At 36.9% G+C, this 19004-nt stretch overlaps 1 protein-coding gene across 13 annotated transcripts in view; it reads left to right on the top strand.

Annotated features, from left to right (window-relative positions):
• ATF7IP (activating transcription factor 7 interacting protein) overlaps nt 1-19004 on the top strand; it is a 102941-nt gene that overhangs the window by 75268 nt on the left and 8669 nt on the right. For 9 of the 13 annotated variants that reach the window (XM_054085680.1, XM_054085647.1, XM_054085610.1 and 6 more), the window contains one exon: nt 197-12787. In XM_054085680.1, the coding sequence (XP_053941655.1) occupies nt 197-1639 (1443 nt within the window). In that variant the 3' untranslated portion in view covers nt 1640-12787. The other 4 variants (XM_054085689.1, XM_054085672.1, XM_009556594.2 and 1 more) reach the window with 2 other exon arrangements.

Here is a 19004-nt window from a genome sequence, read left to right as displayed (position 1 = left end):
ATTGGCCAGTGAGGTATGGAGTTGACATGCCATATTTCAAAAATCCAGTTAATGCCACCTGCTTTTTGTTATGTAAAATCCAAAATGTTATGTATTACTCCACATTTCACAGCTCTCAGAGCAAAAAGTAGTTCGCTGTGTGCCGTGTACTTGTGGCATATTTGATAGTACAACTTTGATCAATTGTTTCGAAAAGCAGTTGAAACAGGAAGAGACTTCATCAGAAAATAAAGAAGCGGTAGAAGCAGAACAGACGAATTTTAACTTCCCTGAGGATGTCCTCTTTGGCTTGGAGGAAGAGGAAGAGGATGCTAAGAGCATCAAAAACACCCACAAGCAGACTGGCTGGGCAGCTAACCTATTAAAACAATGGCTGGCCAAAAATGGCAAGGATCCTAGCTTTGAATTGGTCCCAGTAAGTGAACTCAATGATATCTTAAGGGAGTTTTATTACACAATAAGGAATCATGATGGAAATACCTACAGTGTGGCAAGCTACAAGTCAATACGTGCTGGCTTAAACCGGCATCTCAAAATGCCACCTTATAATCGTCAAATTTGCTTAATGAAGGACAAAGATTTTTCTAGTGCAAACATGGTATTTGTGAGTGTGCTGAAGATGCTGCGCATGCAGGGAAAGGATGAGACTCACCACCATCCTCCTATAGCTGCTGAGGACTTGCGTAAGATTAAACATTCTGGTGTGCTGGGTTTGCACAGTCCACTAGCACTCGTCAACAAAGTGTGGTTTGATTTGCAGTTGCATTTTGCCAAACGAGGGAGGGAAATCTTAAGAGATCTGGCTCCAGATGCTTTTGTTGTTGAGAAGGACAAGAACGGGCGTCGATATGCTATGTTTAGGTATCCTGGCAAAGGAAAAAATGGAGAAGATCCTCATAAAATGGGTAAAATGTATGATATGCCAGGGGACCCAAACTGTCCTGTTTTTTCCTTGGAGCTATATTTGTCTAAGTTGCCTCCGGAACCCCCTGCCTTTTACCTACATCCTTTAAAGCTAACATCAGAGCAAATGCAAGAACAGCCTGTCTGGTACAAAAGAGAACCGATGGGTGTGAACTACTTGGGTACCATGATGCCCAGGATCAGTGTGGCAGCCAGGCTTTCTCAACGATATACCAATCATTCTCTCCGAACTACCACCATCCAGCTACTCTGTGAAGCAGGACTGGGGCCTAGAGAAATCATGGCAGTGACAGGCCATCGATCTGAGTCTGCTATTAGACACTATTGGGGAGCAGCGGAAGTTCGCTACAGGGCTTGGTCGGATGTAATGGAGAATAACGCCCCCAGTTACCTATTTAGCAAGATCCCAAACGAAGTAATAAAAGAATCACTGTGTGGTGCCTCCACCTCTTCTATAAACCAGATTCTAGAACAAAGCAAAATTCTATTCCCTAAGAAATCTGTGGTGCCACCTGGCACTAATTCTGTGACTTTAGTCCCTGAGGGACACCGAGCTCTGAATTCAGAAAGCCCTGTCCTGTTGAACCACAGTTCTTCCAAGGTGTTTCACCCCAAGAAATTGGCCAATGGGAACCTAACTGTTGGTTCCCTTCAAGGCTGTGGTAACAAACCTGTTTTTATAAAGCGTGTGATAAAACAAGAACCAATGACTTGATGCTTCTGTAACAGAACTGAGCTCAAATTAATTGCTAAAATGGAAAAGCTATCAGATTTGATTTTTCACTTGGTCTACTAAGGAAATTTCTTACGCTCTAGTTCAGCGAGAAGTATCCTGTTCACACCCTTAAGCGAGTTATGAAACAGAAACTTAAACAGAGCAGGGCTTGGAGTTTGTATGACTTTCTGTGGCAGCTGGGACTCTTTAAGTGGCTGAGCAAAGCTATTCTTTAAAAAATGAAAGGGAGATATTGATTTCCATTTAACTGAAGAGCTATGCTTCCTTCATTAAGTTCATGGCTTTTATGTTTTGTGAAGAGTGTGTTTATTATACCATTTTTGTGCCTGCTGGCACTAATGTAGCATCTTACAAATCAAATACTTGATTACTGAAGAGCATGGAGAAAGTAGAAACTGAATGAAATAGACACAAATAATCTACGACTATATACATATGCATGAAAACACCTGCAATTGCTTGACCAATGTCACCCACTCTGTTCAAATTGTTATCAAACCTACCAGAGGATTGTGCCTTTTTTTTTTAAAAAAAATATTCTTCCATATTTAGCTTCTCTATGAGCTATGGATTTGTATTGCAGGTCTTTCCTTTTCCTGTTTAATATTTCTAGCTAAGATTTCAGTCATTCTGTTCTCCAAAGGCAGTATTTGATACAAATTATATTAAAATTGTGATCTCTTCAGTTATGCATGAAATGGGGGAAAAGTTCTCAGAAGAATTGAGAATGAGCTTGTTGCTTAAATGGCAGGTAATTAGAGCTGAAGTGTTGCCTCTATGTGCTTCCCTTGTGAGAGAGGGTTTTTTTGTATTTCTTCTCACCTACCGCCTTCCATGACTTTTCACGTTGTCTTTGCAGCGTAGTATAGTCTTTGTCAGTATAGTGTAATTCGTAAGATGTACATCTTGTTCTTCTCTACCAAACCCTATCCAAGTGCCAGTTTTGGTTGTAAGTTTTTTAGATTAGTTCACTGTAGTAAACTGATCTTATGATTACATTTTTCATAGGAGATTTTTACAGGTTAGAAGCTGTCAGGACAGTGGATGTGAATTTTGTCAGAGAAATTAAATTGTAGTTTAAAAGGCTTTTTAATGAAGAAAAATTACAAATTAGGAGGGCTATTGATAGTTCATTAATCTAATTCGTAATTTATCTCTGCTAATCTATGCCATGACTTCTGTCATAGATTCTGACAAATCAAGAGATTTTCCTTCAAATAAAAATGGAAAACTGATCATTAGATCACAGACTATAGTAGCTCCACTTTGGGAGAAGAAATAGTGTAGCGTTTAAAACCATTCTCCATTATACTGACTGAATGAAATAACACTGGCTTCATACTTTTGAAATGCATGCATATATGTGTGTACACGCATGCACCCATGTCACACACTGTTTATCACTAAGTACTTTACTGTGTTGCTCAGCAGTGGACAAACAGAAAGATCCCAGTTGAAATAACAAATTGTCCATTATAAACTCTTAATTCTGTGGAGAACGTCCTTGCTAGGAAAGGCTTTCAAATATTGTTATAGTCTGAAGAGAAGACTTCATGCCAGAACTTTGGAGTCTTTATCTTTACCTTTGTGGCCTTGCTTAGGTTATTCATATTGTAACAGTTTTTCAAAGTGTAAGACTCATACAGTGTTCCATTTTCTAATGGATCATGTTAAAGATAAAAGGTTTTGAAGGTGCTCTACTTATCTTACATACTCTTTACAGTCCCTTTTTGTTTGCTGTTAAAATGATGGGCTAGTTTAATCAGATATAATTAATATTAAAGTTACTTGTGCACAATCCTACACTTCCTTAGTTGCAGCATTAACTTACAGCATCAATGACAAGAGGATTGTATCCAGGATCACAATTTTGTCAAGCCTAGAGTAAATGGAATAGAAATGGTAAAGAAAATTGGTCTTTATAATGTCTAGAAAGAAGAAAAATTGGGGGGAGGGGGGGGGAGGAAGGGGCAAACAGCTCTCAAACTAGAGAAGCGTGCAGTTCTAGGACGTTTTAGATATATGTATATAGTACATATCCAGATTTTAGGGATTCATAATTAAGCCAGACGGGCAAGTTTAATTTCGTTTGAAAATATCTACTCTAAACTTTTACCAAGATGGGAACGTATTTTCTCCCCTCCCCCCAAAAATATTCCCATCTTTGTCTCAGGTAGTTGCTCGTTCCAGCATGCTGCTGTTGAGAATTTATCCTGCGGAAATGGGGAAAGTATGTTGCCAGGAGATGATTCTCTTTTGTTCCCTCTTGCTGCATACCGTGGTCATACTGACCACATGTCCTGCTCTGCTCCGAACTGTATCTAGGTAACTTACTGTAACAGCATATTGCTGATTGTTTCATTGCTTAACATAAACCTAGTTGGTGATTTAAATTGAAAAAGGAACTTTCAGCCAATCTGGGCATGACTGATTCTTTTTAATTATCATTTGGCTTCTAACTTGACTTCCATTCTGCTGGCTTATCTGTAAAGTTCTAATTCTATTGGCACCAACTATGCAATGTCCTTTTACTACCTTCAGTCTGAACCTGATACTTCAAAGCTACTGACAGCAGTATTACTAACTTTTTATTTTTGTGTGGGACAAAGTCTTCTTGAAAGTGAGAAAAGGCATTCCTGATTTGGTCTGAAAGTATTGCTTCACAGAAGCTGGAATCAGTGTTCAGTAGGCTTTCCACTAATACTTGAATTAATTCTCATTAAGAGAACATATTTCTCACCTTCCAGAACTGAAAAAGCTTTCTCCTGTTCCCCTTCCCACACGAAGTGTTAAATGAATCTTCCTTTTATGTTGTTTCCTTTCAAGTAAAGCTGAAGTAGGCAGACAGAAAGGGGGATTTGTAAAGTGAACTTTGGCTGTGCATACAGTAATGTGCGGTGTAAGGAGGCTTTTCCTTTTTTTTTTTTCTTGTTCTTTTAACTCTAAGTTAAAATTTCCAGTCAGTCCTGTTCATTGCCGTACAGGTTATACCGTGTGAACATCACGAATTCTGTCAAAATGGGCATGAATCAGACTCTTCAGTGGCAGTATCAGCAGAAAACCTCTTTTTCTTATACAACCATTATCATATTGGTTAACCAGCAGTTTGTTTGCCTAAACTTAAATTTTGACTTTTGCTCTAAACCTCCACAAAATTGTTAAACGTCATATAAAGTTACTTTTAGAAATGTGAATATAACAAATATACTTTGAAAGAAATGTATCAGCTGTCACTTTTAGGTTTTCAAATTATTTTTTTTCCTAAAATAAGAATGTTATATTTCAGTTGCAAAAAAGAAAAAATATGTATTCACACAGCCTTAAGTCAATTAAACTAATTTTTGTATTAAATTCCATTCTGCTTGATGGAGATGACTCTGAAAACAGCGGGGAATGACTGGAACCTTATATAGTACATCTGTATATTCAGTTTTGGATTTTGTTTTCGTAATGAATCTTCAGTACTGGTGCTGTGAATCTAGAACTTGTTTTTTCTGTGCTTTTTCCTGATAAGCTTGGAAATCTGCTGTTACTTTAAGGAGTACCCTATTTACTATTTATTTTTATGAAGTTGGCACAGTATCTTAAGACAAGGGGGTTTTTATTACTTCTTTTATTGCTCTTTAAATAATTCGTACCCACTGTAAGACACTGTGATCTGCAGTGTGGGAAATCTACAAGGTAAATGGTTTTTTTCTTACATGCGTTTTCTCTGTGCCCCCTGCAGAACACTGTTGTGCACAGTGTCAAACACTTGAAGGCTTCGAAGGATAGTTTGAAATTGAACATGTTCTTGGCTTTGTTGTTTTCAGTCTGATCCATCTTTTTAGTTATCTTGAATATGCAGTTTCTCAACAATTGTCAGTATAGTCAAAGTTTGCAATAAGCAGCTTGGATGTATGGTTTTGTTGTATGGCTGCTTCTCCTTTTCCAGCCTTTCTCTGCTGCTTGCTTCAAAAGAAATGGCCACAGGAATGTGAGAGGGGGCATCTTACTATGTTTGTGTTAGTCTCTTAGCGTCAACTTCTTCCTGCATACACAGAAATTTAAGGGTTGTTATTCAGTCCCAGTCTTTTTACCAGTGGCCATTCAGTGCCTCCGGTCCTGGAGTTGCACTTCTGAAGACGTGATAAGCACTTTTAATGTATTAGAGTAAATATTATTGTTACAGAGGCAAAGGCATTTTTAATTGCATAACAAATCTTTAGAATGGTTTTTAAGTATTTTATTATGAATCCCAGTTATAAATACAGGATTTATATATTATATATAATATATTAATATACCTATGGTATATTGAGGGAATCTATGAAAGCAGCTTTTGTTAAGTTGTGACATAACAGTGAACAAATATGAATGGGGTTGGATGTGTTAAAAATGGTTTGCGTAAAGTCAATCTGTTGAAGAATCATAATGGTAGATTTACTAAAAACCCAGGTCTGGTGAATAGTCTTTTCTTCCGTGTTCCCCACTCCAGGTGCACCCTATCCTCTTACGAAATAAATCTTCTTTCAGTCTAAATTTCATCTGTGCATTTCACCTTTTCATTGAATAGTAGTTTTTTAGAAAAAGATGCACTGGTGTCCTGTCCATTTCCCATGGTTTCTGACATGCCTTGATTTGTTTGGTTGAACTAAAGTTTAACTGGAGCTGTTTTGCTGACTATTAGAAATTCATCTGGTAAAATGTTAATAAAGTACATTTATGACTCCTATCCCTTTACATTGCAATGTTTTACAAAGTTCGTGAATGTCTGTTGGGAAACAATGTGAACAAAGTGGATATGTCAGCTTACAACTTATAAGCAGCTATTAATTCTATATTGTTGAAGCATTATTGATGAATGTTTTCTTGCATTTCATGGTTTCGTCACTGAAAATAAACGTGCATAATTATATATGTAAAATGGGATACTTGCTTTTGTCTCTGATCCTGGATTTACGTTTGTGCTGTTTAAAATGCAACGAGCTGTTATCTGCAAGGTTGAACCTTTACCTGAGGCTAATTAGAAATTCAAATTATTAAGATGTTAGCAGGAGGATAGTTTAAAAGTCATACATGAATGGAGTCACGTGAATTGTGTTCCTTAGAACAGACACCCAATTCAGCCATATGACATTCTTCAGATTATTTTTTAATTCATTTTTTAAAGTGATTTGTCCTTTCTTGAGACCACATCTGTGTTACCTAAACCACACCCAGTTACTGAGAACAGCTTTCAATAAGTAAATGTACTGGTGGTTAATAGTCTCCAATTTGTTATTTTGGGCCAAAAAGTTGAGAGCAATATTAATACAATCCAACTGATGACATCATTACACCAGACATGGGAGATAGCTCTTAGAAGGTACATTAACCTAATCTGAAAATTACTATAATTAATATTTATTGATGAATAAGATGATCTTCTGTCATCCAAGATGGCAATCCCACATAACTGTTGGGAAACTGTCAGTGAGGTTTGGGGAAACAAGTTAGATGTTACACCTTAAAAGAGTAAGAACCATGTGCATGCATCTGTGTGTGTTTGTTATATACCCTTTTAAACTTTGGTTAACAAAAAATAAAATCACAGCAGTGAAGAAGTACTTTTAAGCATTGTGTCAAGTGTTCCTTTATGACTTTTAGTTGGAATTAAGATTGCCTAAACCCAGCATTTCTGGCAACCAGTTCCTCAGATGGACTTCTTGATTTATGATTCTTTTTAAAAGGAGTAGAGCAGAGCCAATGTCTCTTTGCACCAAAGAAATGAGATGGTATATAGGGGTTACTGAGGCTGGTTTATCAGGGGTTCCTAAGACTGGTTTATTATTTTCTTCCATAAATGCATTGTTCTTGTTCTGTAGGTAACATTGCGCAGATTAAGGGTAAGGAGAACACAGCATTCTTGTAAACGCAATATGTAAAATGTCTGTTAGCAGTATTTGTTTTACAAGTATGCAACCACACCCTATCAAAACGTGTATTGCAGCCCTGTGAAATTTTGTTTGTGCAAACTGTGATCTCTGTAAACTGCTGAGTTGACTGCATTATTGTTTTCATTTTTATCTTGGTAAGAGTTGACAAATACTTTTAGTACCTGGTGAAATAAATTTTCATGACAGCTTTACAAGGCTGGAATAACTACTTCAGTTTTGTGGAAGTTACTGCATTGGAAAAAGTAACTGTTCAAGAGTGATGAGTCTGAGATGGAAGCAGTTGGTGACTGAAATATAATAAAAAATGTATTAAAAAATGAATTTCCACAGCTGTTTAGACTGTACTCAGAATCTGTAGTTTTCTATATGGATGACTAAAAAAGTTACGTGGCCTTATAATTATGCATCCAAACACAGTATCATCACCTTCTTCCCCCTCTTCCCCCATCATACCCAGATTGTATTTTTAACATAATTTAAGATGGATTTTGTTATTATATAATGCCTCGGTGCGTCATGTATGATTGTGGTGTTGTGATGCTTCATAGATTGTCTTGTTTTACAACCCCCAGAATGTTTTCTGTTTTGCTACATTAGAAATTGTTAATTGCCTGCACCGTGTCAGCGTGCCATACGTAATTTTCATAATTTTAATCTTTACTACCCTGGAATTAATTTTTATTTTGCATTGTATTTTTGTTGTGGTTGAATTTTTTTCCCTTCAATTTTCACTTTCACATACTGAGATTTTTCTTTATGAAAAGCAGGTGGCATTGCAATGAATAGCTTTGTTACTGCTCTATGATGAACTGAACCGTGGCATTATATAATACCAAAACCTTTTCTTTTAATTATATATATCTCTTAGGAATAGAGGAGTGCACATTCTGAACTGTCTGCAAAATGCCAACATTTACCTTTCGTTTTTCCATGCGGTACAAAACATGTGCACGTTGGTGTGTGTATATGTGTGGTAATATAAAATGATGTAACTGGTAACATTTTCTGTTCAATTTGAGTTTTAAAGATCTCTTTTTCGATTTTCGTCAGTAGTTTAGCAGTGACATATATATGCTGTGATGTTCTAACTACTTCTTTCTGTGTTAATTTTCACAATTGTAGTTATGGGAGAAGATATGTCCTTTTCTGAATATCATGTCTGCAATATGTGCTTTGGCCTTTAAATTCAGTCCCCTTCATTTTGTTTGTTTTCTACAAGGAACTGAAGTAGCTTTTTTCCTTCCTCATCCCTCCCTAGCCCCCTTTTTTTTTTCCTTTCTTTTTCTTTTCAAAATTACAAACTGCGAATCAACTTAGTCTACAGCAGTGCTGATCTGAAAATGTTGCTGGATAGCAAAGCTAAGGTGATATTCTTTTCTCCCACTGCAGTGTGTTTTGCAACAGTGTGAAATGGTCTCATCTTGTGGAAAAATGGAGCATTAGCACATAAGGTAGTGCACAGAAGGTAGTAGCTGGTCTCAGTGTCCTGCTCTTCCAAAGGCAGATGAGGATACTGCTCCAGAATCAATTCCACACCAAAGGCAGCCCTTAAATTTTATTGTGAGGTTGATTCCTTTCTGATTTCCATTTGTTAATTTGCCATTGGCCAGTGTGGAGGTTAGTTATTAAATGTTGCTGTCAGTGACGTGTGCAATGTGATGACAGTTTTGCAAAAGAAGGAAGAAAGTTCTTAATTACAAAGCATTTTACGCTGCATTCATTGCAAATCTTGATTGTGCCTTCAGATTCAGGTGACCCTGCTCACTGTATTTATGCATTTTTAACAAGTACTCTAAGTACTCTTTTTCTAATATGCTTATTTTGTAAATTTCTGTAATCAAACATACATATGCCACTGGTTCTAAAAAGTCACTGTATAGTTCATTTCTTCCTCAAGGAAAACTGCATTATTGCTGCTTTTTCCTAGGACTTCTCCCCATAAGTATCTCTTTTTTTTTTATTATTTTTTTATCAGCACCTCTATTTTCTCAGTGTTTCCTTTACTTATTAAAGAGACTTTTGTAGTTGGGATTGTAAGAAAGATGTTGTCATAGTATATGCAGTGGGAAAAGCATGAAATTCTGAGTATAGGTCACTTTCACCAATCCTTTGTAGAAAACCTTGAGCTGGAGTGTAATTGAAGTAATATGAATAGATACTGTACGTAAGAAATTAAAGTGTTTCTAGTAGTTTTCATGGTAAAAAAATCTGAAAGCGTTAGAGGAATCAGTACTATAGATCCTGTTTTCCACCTAGCCCATGGAAATAAAAATTTCTAAGAATATAAGTGAAAACAAAGCAGAAATCTGAATAAGTTGCATTCATTTTATATGTACCTTTCATATTTTTATCTTCCGTATGCACTCTAAAGACTTTTACACTCCCCTGATTAAGTGCTGATTAGAGGAAGTTATGATTTGGCCTCTGTTTCAGGACTTAACTGGATTCATTCAGATATTTGAAAGGGGTAAGAATTTACTCTTTTGGCTTTGCCCCTTTTCTAGGGTCTTTCATTTGCTACTTCACAAGTTTTCTGCTTGGCATTAAAACACTTGCCCTTCACCCTTGCCAAGTTGATGCTTGCCTGAGACATACATAGTCCAGGGAAAGTTACATACTGGAAAAACAATAGGTGTGGATGTAACTTTGCAAACTGCAGGAGCTGGGGCAGGGAGCCTGCAATTAGGCAAGATTTTCTTTAAGTAAAGCACTTTTCAAAGCAGATCAAGACAGTAAATGTGAAGTGCCTTTCTCCTTGGCTGACTGTTTCAGGAAAAATGCACAAGAAGAGCAAAGTAGCATTACAATACACTCACACACTGTCCTTCTGTATTTAGAGTGGCGTGTGCTTGACTGCTGCTTGGCTTGCAATTCTTTTTTTCCCTGCTTCTTTTTTACTGCCTGTTGCATCCTTTTTTTCACCTTTATTCCTACTCTTAATCAAACCTTGCAGTTCTTTTGCCCCACTTCACCTAGTATTTTGCCTTTCAACTCGAAGTTGTGTGCATCTTCTTGGCCTGGATCTACATTAGACTTAAATGTTAATTGTTCTGTTACAGGATACATCATTTCTATGCATGACTGAAAGTCCAATGCTAGGCTTCCCTTTGCCTTCATCAGGGCTGCAAGCCTTCTTAAGCTGGTTTCTGATTTTGCCCACAGCACCTTGTCTGAATCTCCTGATACGTGACACAGCAGTCTCCTCCTCCGAATCTCATTCCCTTCTATTTACAGAAGCAGTAGCAGTTTTTATTCCCTAGCTTTCCTCAAACATACGTCTGTTGTAAACTGGAGTTTTCAGAAGTCATTGTAGAAACAAAAATTTCCCTGAGAGAATTTCTGAGTGAAATAATCATGATGTTCAAAAGGGGTGTGTTTCTTTTCTTGGTTGCTTTGGTACAGGATTTTCTGAAACCTATTTATTAATTGTTTTGTCAGTGATGATCTCTGATGGTCCTATTTGTAGGTGTTAGCCATGTTGTAAATTACAACACTTCTACACCGTAACTTTATGCTAATCATATAATCATTGATTATTTGAATGTGCCTTTTATCTTGAGATTCAAGTGGATAAATTGGCTCATCATACAGAGAAAACTGAAGCTGGAAAGTCTTTGAAATAGAAATCACTCAACAGAAGAATTCCATGGTTAACAACTCTAAAAGTTGTTTATGTATAGCAAAGGTGGAGTCCCTATAGAGGTCTCTTCTGTTGCCCATGAACATAAGTAGTCAGATATTTCTTATTCAAATTGTCTATCGTGTAGATTATTAGCACAGTTTCATCAGTGACAGCATCAGAACTTAAGGCATGAAGAAATCAGGTTGTAATAATGCATAACTAAGAGATCAGTCATGTCAGGCACTCCAAATTCAGTGACCAGTGATCTAGACACTAGGTTTTGTTTGCATTTAGTAATCTTACAATACCTCCTTTCCCTCTCCTCAAAGCTGTGCCTGTGAGATTTGTCTTTCGGACCTCCTTGAAGGCTTAGTTTTACCCAAACAAAGGTCACAGAGCGGATAATCTCGGTGCTTAGGCTCTTTGCATCTGTTCCCATCAGACTGCACAGAAAAAAAAAAAAATCTCTAATCTTCCTAGGATTTGTCATGTTGGCATTTGTATAGGCCATGTGGGACTGATAACTGTTACGGGATTTTTCTCTGTTAATTGTTCAGAGTTTTTTATAATTATGTTGCTTTCATAATCCTTTGTATCCTAAGGAACCTAGTTTACTCTAATCCATAAATCAGTAGCAGTTCAGTCCAATAATAAATGATCATTTCTACAAAACAAAAAAAGCCTAGTTTTTGCACCAAGTTTAAGGAACTAGAAATAGCCATCATTCAAGAATTTTTTTCTAGAAGTGTATTTAAAAACACAGAAATATGTAGGATCTGCCTTAGTATTTTTTCCATCATCTAAGGGAAAGTGTTGCTAGTCACTCAATCTGAATAGCCAAGGGACACCAATTGTTCCAGAACATAAATCTTGTTTGATGATCCTCTAGGGTTTTTAATAACAATTAGCCTTCAAAATAATTTAAATGATCTCTTTATCCTCTCTAAAGTGATGGTTACAGATAGTTTCGTGTGTAGAATGATAGAATGCTAAAATTTATTGTAATGGATAAAAGTACAGTAACAAAACTACTTCAAAAAGCTGGATACAAATGAAGTTCTCTGATGGCTTTTGAGGACGTGTTTTATAAGCATTACAGGTTGCAGTTTAGCTTTCAGTTTTTCTTATTGTGAAGTCCATTTCTTTATAGTCATATAGCCGAGCTGTCTCAAGATGGGTATTGTCCTGGTGACTGTTACGTTGAGAGGTTATACTGCCTTAGTGGAAAGCACAGATTACAGCCAGATGAAAATATTGAGGGTCGTACTTGAAAGATACTCTATAACACCAAATTGTTTTGTATTTACCTATAAAATAACAGTATGCTACTGATCATCAGGGTTTTTTAATTTGTACTTTTTGCTTCTTACAAAGCTAAAAGCACGTTACTGCAATACAGTCATTTGGTCGTTGCCTGTATTTCAAGTGCTGGGAAATTGGTCTGAAATTTCTTCTTCCTGCTCATTTCATCTGTTCCCTTCTAATAAATGCATCAATTCTGAGACCTCTCCTTCTCAATGTTCAATTTGAATCCCTTTTCCACCTGGGTTCCCTGGATTTGCTTTTGCAAAATGAAGGAGTTTTGTCTTTCAGAGCGCGAAGGTCACAGGAAGCGATTCAGGAGGTGTCATTGATCTTACACTGGATGAAGAGGAGGATAGCTCTTCACAAGGTGCGTGAAAACCACTAGTTGTGGGGATAATTGAGATACAAGTATTATTTCATCCCTTGAATGATAGAAAGGAATAAACCTCTGTTTCTGCTTAGTGTGTTTTATTCCTTGGTGTTTCATTTAAACAGGACTGTTATTAAAGAATTCTGACAGGCATTAAATAAAAATAATTCTGCTTACTGTAAAACAGCGTTCAAGATTCTTACCTTACATTTGAGTTCTTTATTATATTTTGGAAAGTTTTAGATGCATTTCATTTTTCTTTTTACTGCTTAGTTAAAGACCTTTTACTTCTACAGTTGGTATTCAGGCATTAGGTTATTACAGCTTCTGATCTTTTGTTTAACTGAAAAACTTAATGTGCAAGAGTTTAGATACCAAATGCAGATCTGTTCCTTGCTATGGGACTGTATGCCAAGATTAGAGTAAATATAATTGTGCTCTTGTATCCTTTGGCAGTGTGGATGCACTTCATTTTTTAAAATAATACTTTTTATAAGCCTTGCATAACTGTGGGCAGGTCTAATCATAATTAGCATTGGATTATGAAAGTATTCTAGTATTTCAAAGAAGTCATAAGAGTATGTACTTAAGACTATGTATTGCACTGTCATTGTAGCTGAAAAATTGATACTTATACTGTTAGAGATAAAATACTTCTATGTGGTCTCTGAATGCCTGCCTCTGCACTGCATTCTGAAGTCCAGCCACCAAGAAGTTTCATTCCTCTAGACAACCTCATTAGCTATCTCTCTAGCTATATGTGTTCAAGTTCTACGTGTATATTCTTAATGTTTTTACTTGCTCTCTGTGATGCAAATGTAGAAGATCAGAGCTGGGATGTGGTAGCAGTTCTTTCAGCGAGGGGAAAAATGTAAGGTTACCACCAAAAAGAGTTAATGTGGTACACAAGTATTAAAGAAGCATTATGCAATTCATATAGCTGACAGTCCAGTTCTTTTATCAGCAGAGGGTATATGATAGACACTGAGCTGAGTATGAGCCACCAGTGTGTTCCCATTTGTTAGTGTTCCCCGGACACTGAGTCCCCCTTCCTTGATTTCAGAACTGTTGGTGTAGCACTGGAGAGGGTCCAGAGGGCCCAGTAGATGCAATAGACAGTGTTGGGATGGCAGGGGACTAGTGTACGTGACCTGTGAGGAGAGATCAACAGACCATGGCATGTTTGGCAAAGAGCAACCTCAAAGACAAGTAATAGCAGCCTACAACTACTTGAAGGATGATTACAAAGATGATACAGCATAGCTCTTCTCAGCAGTGTCAGCTGATACATCAAGGGGCAGTGACTGTGAACTAAAAGTTCAGGAAGTTCAGGTTGAGCTTGAGGGGAAAAGAAATCAGTAGGAAGGTAGTGCTACACAAAGGGATGGTAGAAGCTCTTGACTGTTCTCAAGATTCAGCTAGGCTAAAACACAACTCATTTAATCTTGGTGGTGGTCCAGCTTCCAACAAGAGGTTGGACTGCACAGCCAGTGGAGGTCCTTTCCAGATTAGCTGAGAATCAGAATAGCATAGGAATCAAGTTATTACAACTTCTATCTCTTCTGAAAGTTCATTTTCAAAAAGAGCTGGTTGCACTTGGACTGTGGAACTCTGTCAGCTAAGGTTAGCCTACCCAGTCCCATTTAATGTTACATAAAGGACACCAACATATGTAAATGGATTGATGGTGTGTTTTAAAGGAGTGTGTCACAGTGTTGTAATGTATTGCAGCTAATCTTTGTCTGTCAAAATTAACATTTCTCAGAGAAGTTTTTTCCTCCTTGATTACATAAAGTCTTCACCGCACAGTTACCGTAGAAGATCAACGCCATGGTTGTGTGTGCACCTCTAAGAACACTTCTTTAAGTAGAAGTGCTAGCGGCCACAGCAGAGTCCTGGCTGTGTTACAGTACAGTAACTTAATTCTTTCTTGGTTTCTTTTTTTGGGTGCTTTATCCCAGTACATTACAATTTTCTGTTGTGGGATATTCTGAGATTCTTTCCAATTAGTTGTCAGGTTTTAGAAAATCCTCTTTTCAATAGGAGGAAGGTTAGTGTGGTGCTTTCAGGCTGGGTTAGCTTCTGTGTCTCTCTTCACTGCAAAGCAGAAGCCAGACTCTTGCTGATAGTCTGCAGCCTTACAGATTAGGTTAGGTTTTGAGTTTGTGCGGGGAGTCAGTATTTTTCATGTAAGCTGTAGAAATGTGGGGACTGATAGTAAGAGCTTGCGTTTTGCCATGCAGTGAAAACATATCTCTAGAATTTTGAACAAGTTTCTTGGGAAGTAGTTCCCATGTTTTGTTAATAGCATTAAGGTTAAAAAGAGGAAGAGTACACTTCTGCCAGCTTCTTCGTGATCATATGCATTTATATAGATTTGGCCAAATTTTTTCCAATGTGCTTTGTTTACAGCAAACGTGGAGCAAGTTTTATTTTGTTTTAGAATTATTGGTACGCAGTCTCAGGAGAGAAGGTACCTCCAGCATTATGGTAATTACTGCAGTATGCCACAATATTAGTTCAGTGCTAATTCAAATAGAAGAGCAATGCTTATTTAGTGTTGTTGGGAAAACTCAGATCCTGATTATTTTGTTTAAAGCAGTCACCCACATATTAAGTAAACCTAATTCTATTACTTACAGAAGGTATTTAAATAGATATTAACATATGGAGAGACTTACCATGTGTTTCCCTTTCCATCTCTCCTGGTACAACTGGGAAATAAAGTTGTACTGTTTTAGTAGTGTACAACTATGAGATGTGTCCTTCTTGGTTTAAATTACTAAAGATTAAAGTTGACATTAAATTTTAACATTGTGGTAGATTTTTAAATTTGTTCTTCTAGTTTACTCTCCGTCCCTTTTCCAAATGAAGTTCCTGTGTGGATCAGTAATTAATATCTGTAATACTGGATACCAAAGTATGTATTTATATTGAACTTTAGGTTAAGAACTATGGAGTTTTTAGGTATTTTTTGTGAGGTTATTAAACTGAAATCAGAATTTCTGTTCTGGGTCACGGATAAGCAGACCTGTGTACATTGTCATCGAGCCTATTCTTCAATCGTGATAGACAAAACCCCGTGCATTGTTTTTAAGGGCTAATCATGTTGGGGGCGTGTGATGTGTGTTTAGTTGTTGTTTGGGCTGGGGTGTTGGGGTTTGGTGTTCTTTGCGTCATAGTGACTAGGACCTCTAATTATGTGCTTGAGCCACAGGCTTTGGGCACAGTACTACAAAAGAGTAGCTTTCCTTAAACAGCTGTTTGTGTGGCTTTTTGAAGCACCACTCTATTAACACAAACAAGAGTGTCTAAGTTCTAATGCCTTTTTTACATACAGCAGTTTGCTTTCAAATAGTGCTTTGTGTAGGGGATGAAGAGGGTATTTCCATCACACTGTAGGAACACACCTGATACAGCCTGGATTTTCATTTCCTCTTACTTACTTTATCAGATAAGCAACACACAGACGTTCCATGGTTCATATGCAGGTTTTCCTGATCATCTTCACTGTTCTACATGTGATTTCCCACATTAATAGTAGAAGTCCTTACCAGTTCCTAAAAGGCTGATGTTGCTTTATCATCATCTTCATCTTTTTTCTAGTTCTCAAGTCTTAGCCTTGTTCCTGTCTGATATTTTGGTCCACCTCCATACTGGGGGCATCTTCCAGTTTAGCACACTGGCAACTAAATTTAGTGCATGCTCACTGATGTGTGCAAAAATTAATTAAAATATTGCATAAAATTTCAGAAACTGTGTTGTTATTTCTGTTCAGAGCAGTTGTTGCCCTTTTATCAAAGAGTGATGTAGATACTTTACTGACTGCAAGTATCTTGCAATGCTTGTACAGTCCCCTTGCTGTCCTTTTTATTAAATATTTGTGTAAAATACTGCATCAAAATACTTAATAAAAGTACTAAAACAACTTAATGGCTTTAGCTGATACCTGTCCCTAGTCTAAACTGCACTTGTGATCTAAGAAATATGCACAAGTATGCTCTCAAACAGCCCTGTGCTGCTTTTTTTTTTGCATTTATCTTTTTGTAGGAAAAGCTATTAAATACATACAGTATCAGTTTTTAATTCCATAAGCTGTTTTATCTGATAACAAATTGACAGTTTTCTGGAACATTTTTTTTTTCTCTTATTGTATTGTATTGTATAGTATTTTTGCTCTCCCATAATCTCATTATACCACTTCGGAATCGTTGTGCTGATTAAAACTTTCTGCTACAACTGTGGTGTCGTAGGCCCATTTTCTGTCATGGAAATTAGCCCGTCTTCTTTTCCATTTTGTGTACTTGAGTATTGTTTATACTTCTAGTAGTAATTTCTTCCATTTTATGCTCATTTCCATAAATCAGACTGTCCTGTCTCTCCAGTTCAACATTTGTAATGAATGTGATGTTGTGTTCACCTTAGTCCTGTGTTTACTCTGCACCCAGACTTCCTGATTTCCTTGCTGATTTTTAACTTGCATAGCTAAACTAGCCTTTGCTGTTTGTTTCCATTCATTTAGTGAGGTCTAGTTGGGCATCTTTCATCGTTTCTCTGGCTGGTGCAATTCTGACCTTTCCAGCAACTGGATTCTCTGCAGGGCTCTTGATTTGTCAGGGAAAAATGAACTCGCTTCTGTGTGAGATTGAAAACAAAAGCAAAACCAAAAAAAGCCCTCACATTTGTTCAGGCTAGAATTTTTACTTGAACTGCGTTTTTACATCAGTAGTGTGTCTTGAGTTTTTACTGGTTGGATCGTGAGCACATCTTCTGTAGGTCATGACTAAGAATGCACTCAAATGGCTTAAATTATCCAACAGCAGTTGAAATGTGCATCAGTCTGTAAATATTCGAAGTCAGCAGCTGTGTGCATCTCTGTAGGAGTCTCTTCAGAGCCAAATAATTTGTTGAACACTGAGAAGTGTGTCTTACTTATGGAAAATAAAAAAAGCTTGAGCAATTCACAAGACCTGTTAGTTCGTGAAAGAGCAGGAAACATCACCTCTTTCATTTTCAGACTGAGCATCCTTCTGCTGCTCCTTTTATAGACTTTGAAAAAAGAAAGTAAATAAAATTCTATTTTCACAAAATGGCTTCAGTGAAGTAGTTGGGCTATTCCATCTGTAGGACAGTATGGTCTGCAATTTATATTGTATTGTACTTTGAGGTCTTGAATTGTATTTAATTTATCATCTAGCAGTTTGTAAAAGATACTGCTACTTCTGGCTCTTAGTAGCTGGTGTTAGAGACAGCTCAGTGAGACCATCACAATAGTCTCCAGCTGCTAAAAACCGCAGCGTTCTGAGCTGCATGGCCATCAACCCTGTTCTTAATGCTTTGAAATCTAGTTAGTATACTTAATTGATAGTTTCTAAATGTATTCTTCAATACGTTGTTCATATGTTTTCTTGAGAGTTAAGTAACACACTAACATGTTTTTTATTTTTATATTGTGTACTTATTTACTAAATTAGTAGCTGCATGTACAATTTAATCAATTTTTTTGTATAGAGTGCCCTTAAAACCTACTCTTTTGTCTTGTTTTTAGTTTTTGGTGGTGCTTTTTCTGCCCATCACTAGTCTATTCTAGCTGAACTATCCAGGCAAAAGCTTCTCAATTCTTCTTTATGCAACTTGTGCACTGTCTTGATTACATACAGACTTGCACTCAAAGGAATGTTTTGCGTTGTCACAAATAAACTAAAGCAGGAAAACATATTGCTGTGGTAAACTGCAGATACAAACACTGTGACTTCTGACAAGTCAGTAAGTCATGTTGAGGAGGGTGTCTGAGAAAACTTAAATTCTCCTTTTAAAATTTTCTATAAATAACAAGTTCCCTTTTTTAAGAAAATAGTATGAAAATCCAACAAACTGGGATGACTAATAAATAAAGGAAAGAGTCAGCAAATAACAAAAGGATGTAAGCATCAAAGGTAGACAAGATTTATTTAGGGAGCTCTATCACTTTTTCAGAACAAATTGAGTACAGCAGTATTAAGGATTTTTTAAGGTTTTAGGCTATTCTTTTTTAAATAGAAACTTCTAAAGGTGTTGCACAGTGTTCTGTTTAATTCAGGTTTCCCAATTATGCTGAGATACGTGAACTCGATGATGACAGAATGAAAC

This window comes from Cuculus canorus, chromosome 1 (genome assembly GCF_017976375.1).
Source record: "Cuculus canorus isolate bCucCan1 chromosome 1, bCucCan1.pri, whole genome shotgun sequence".
Classification (NCBI taxonomy): domain Eukaryota; kingdom Metazoa; phylum Chordata; class Aves; order Cuculiformes; family Cuculidae; genus Cuculus; species Cuculus canorus.
Note: the sequence above shows the minus strand (reverse complement) of the source record. Positions and strands in the feature narration are given on the sequence as shown.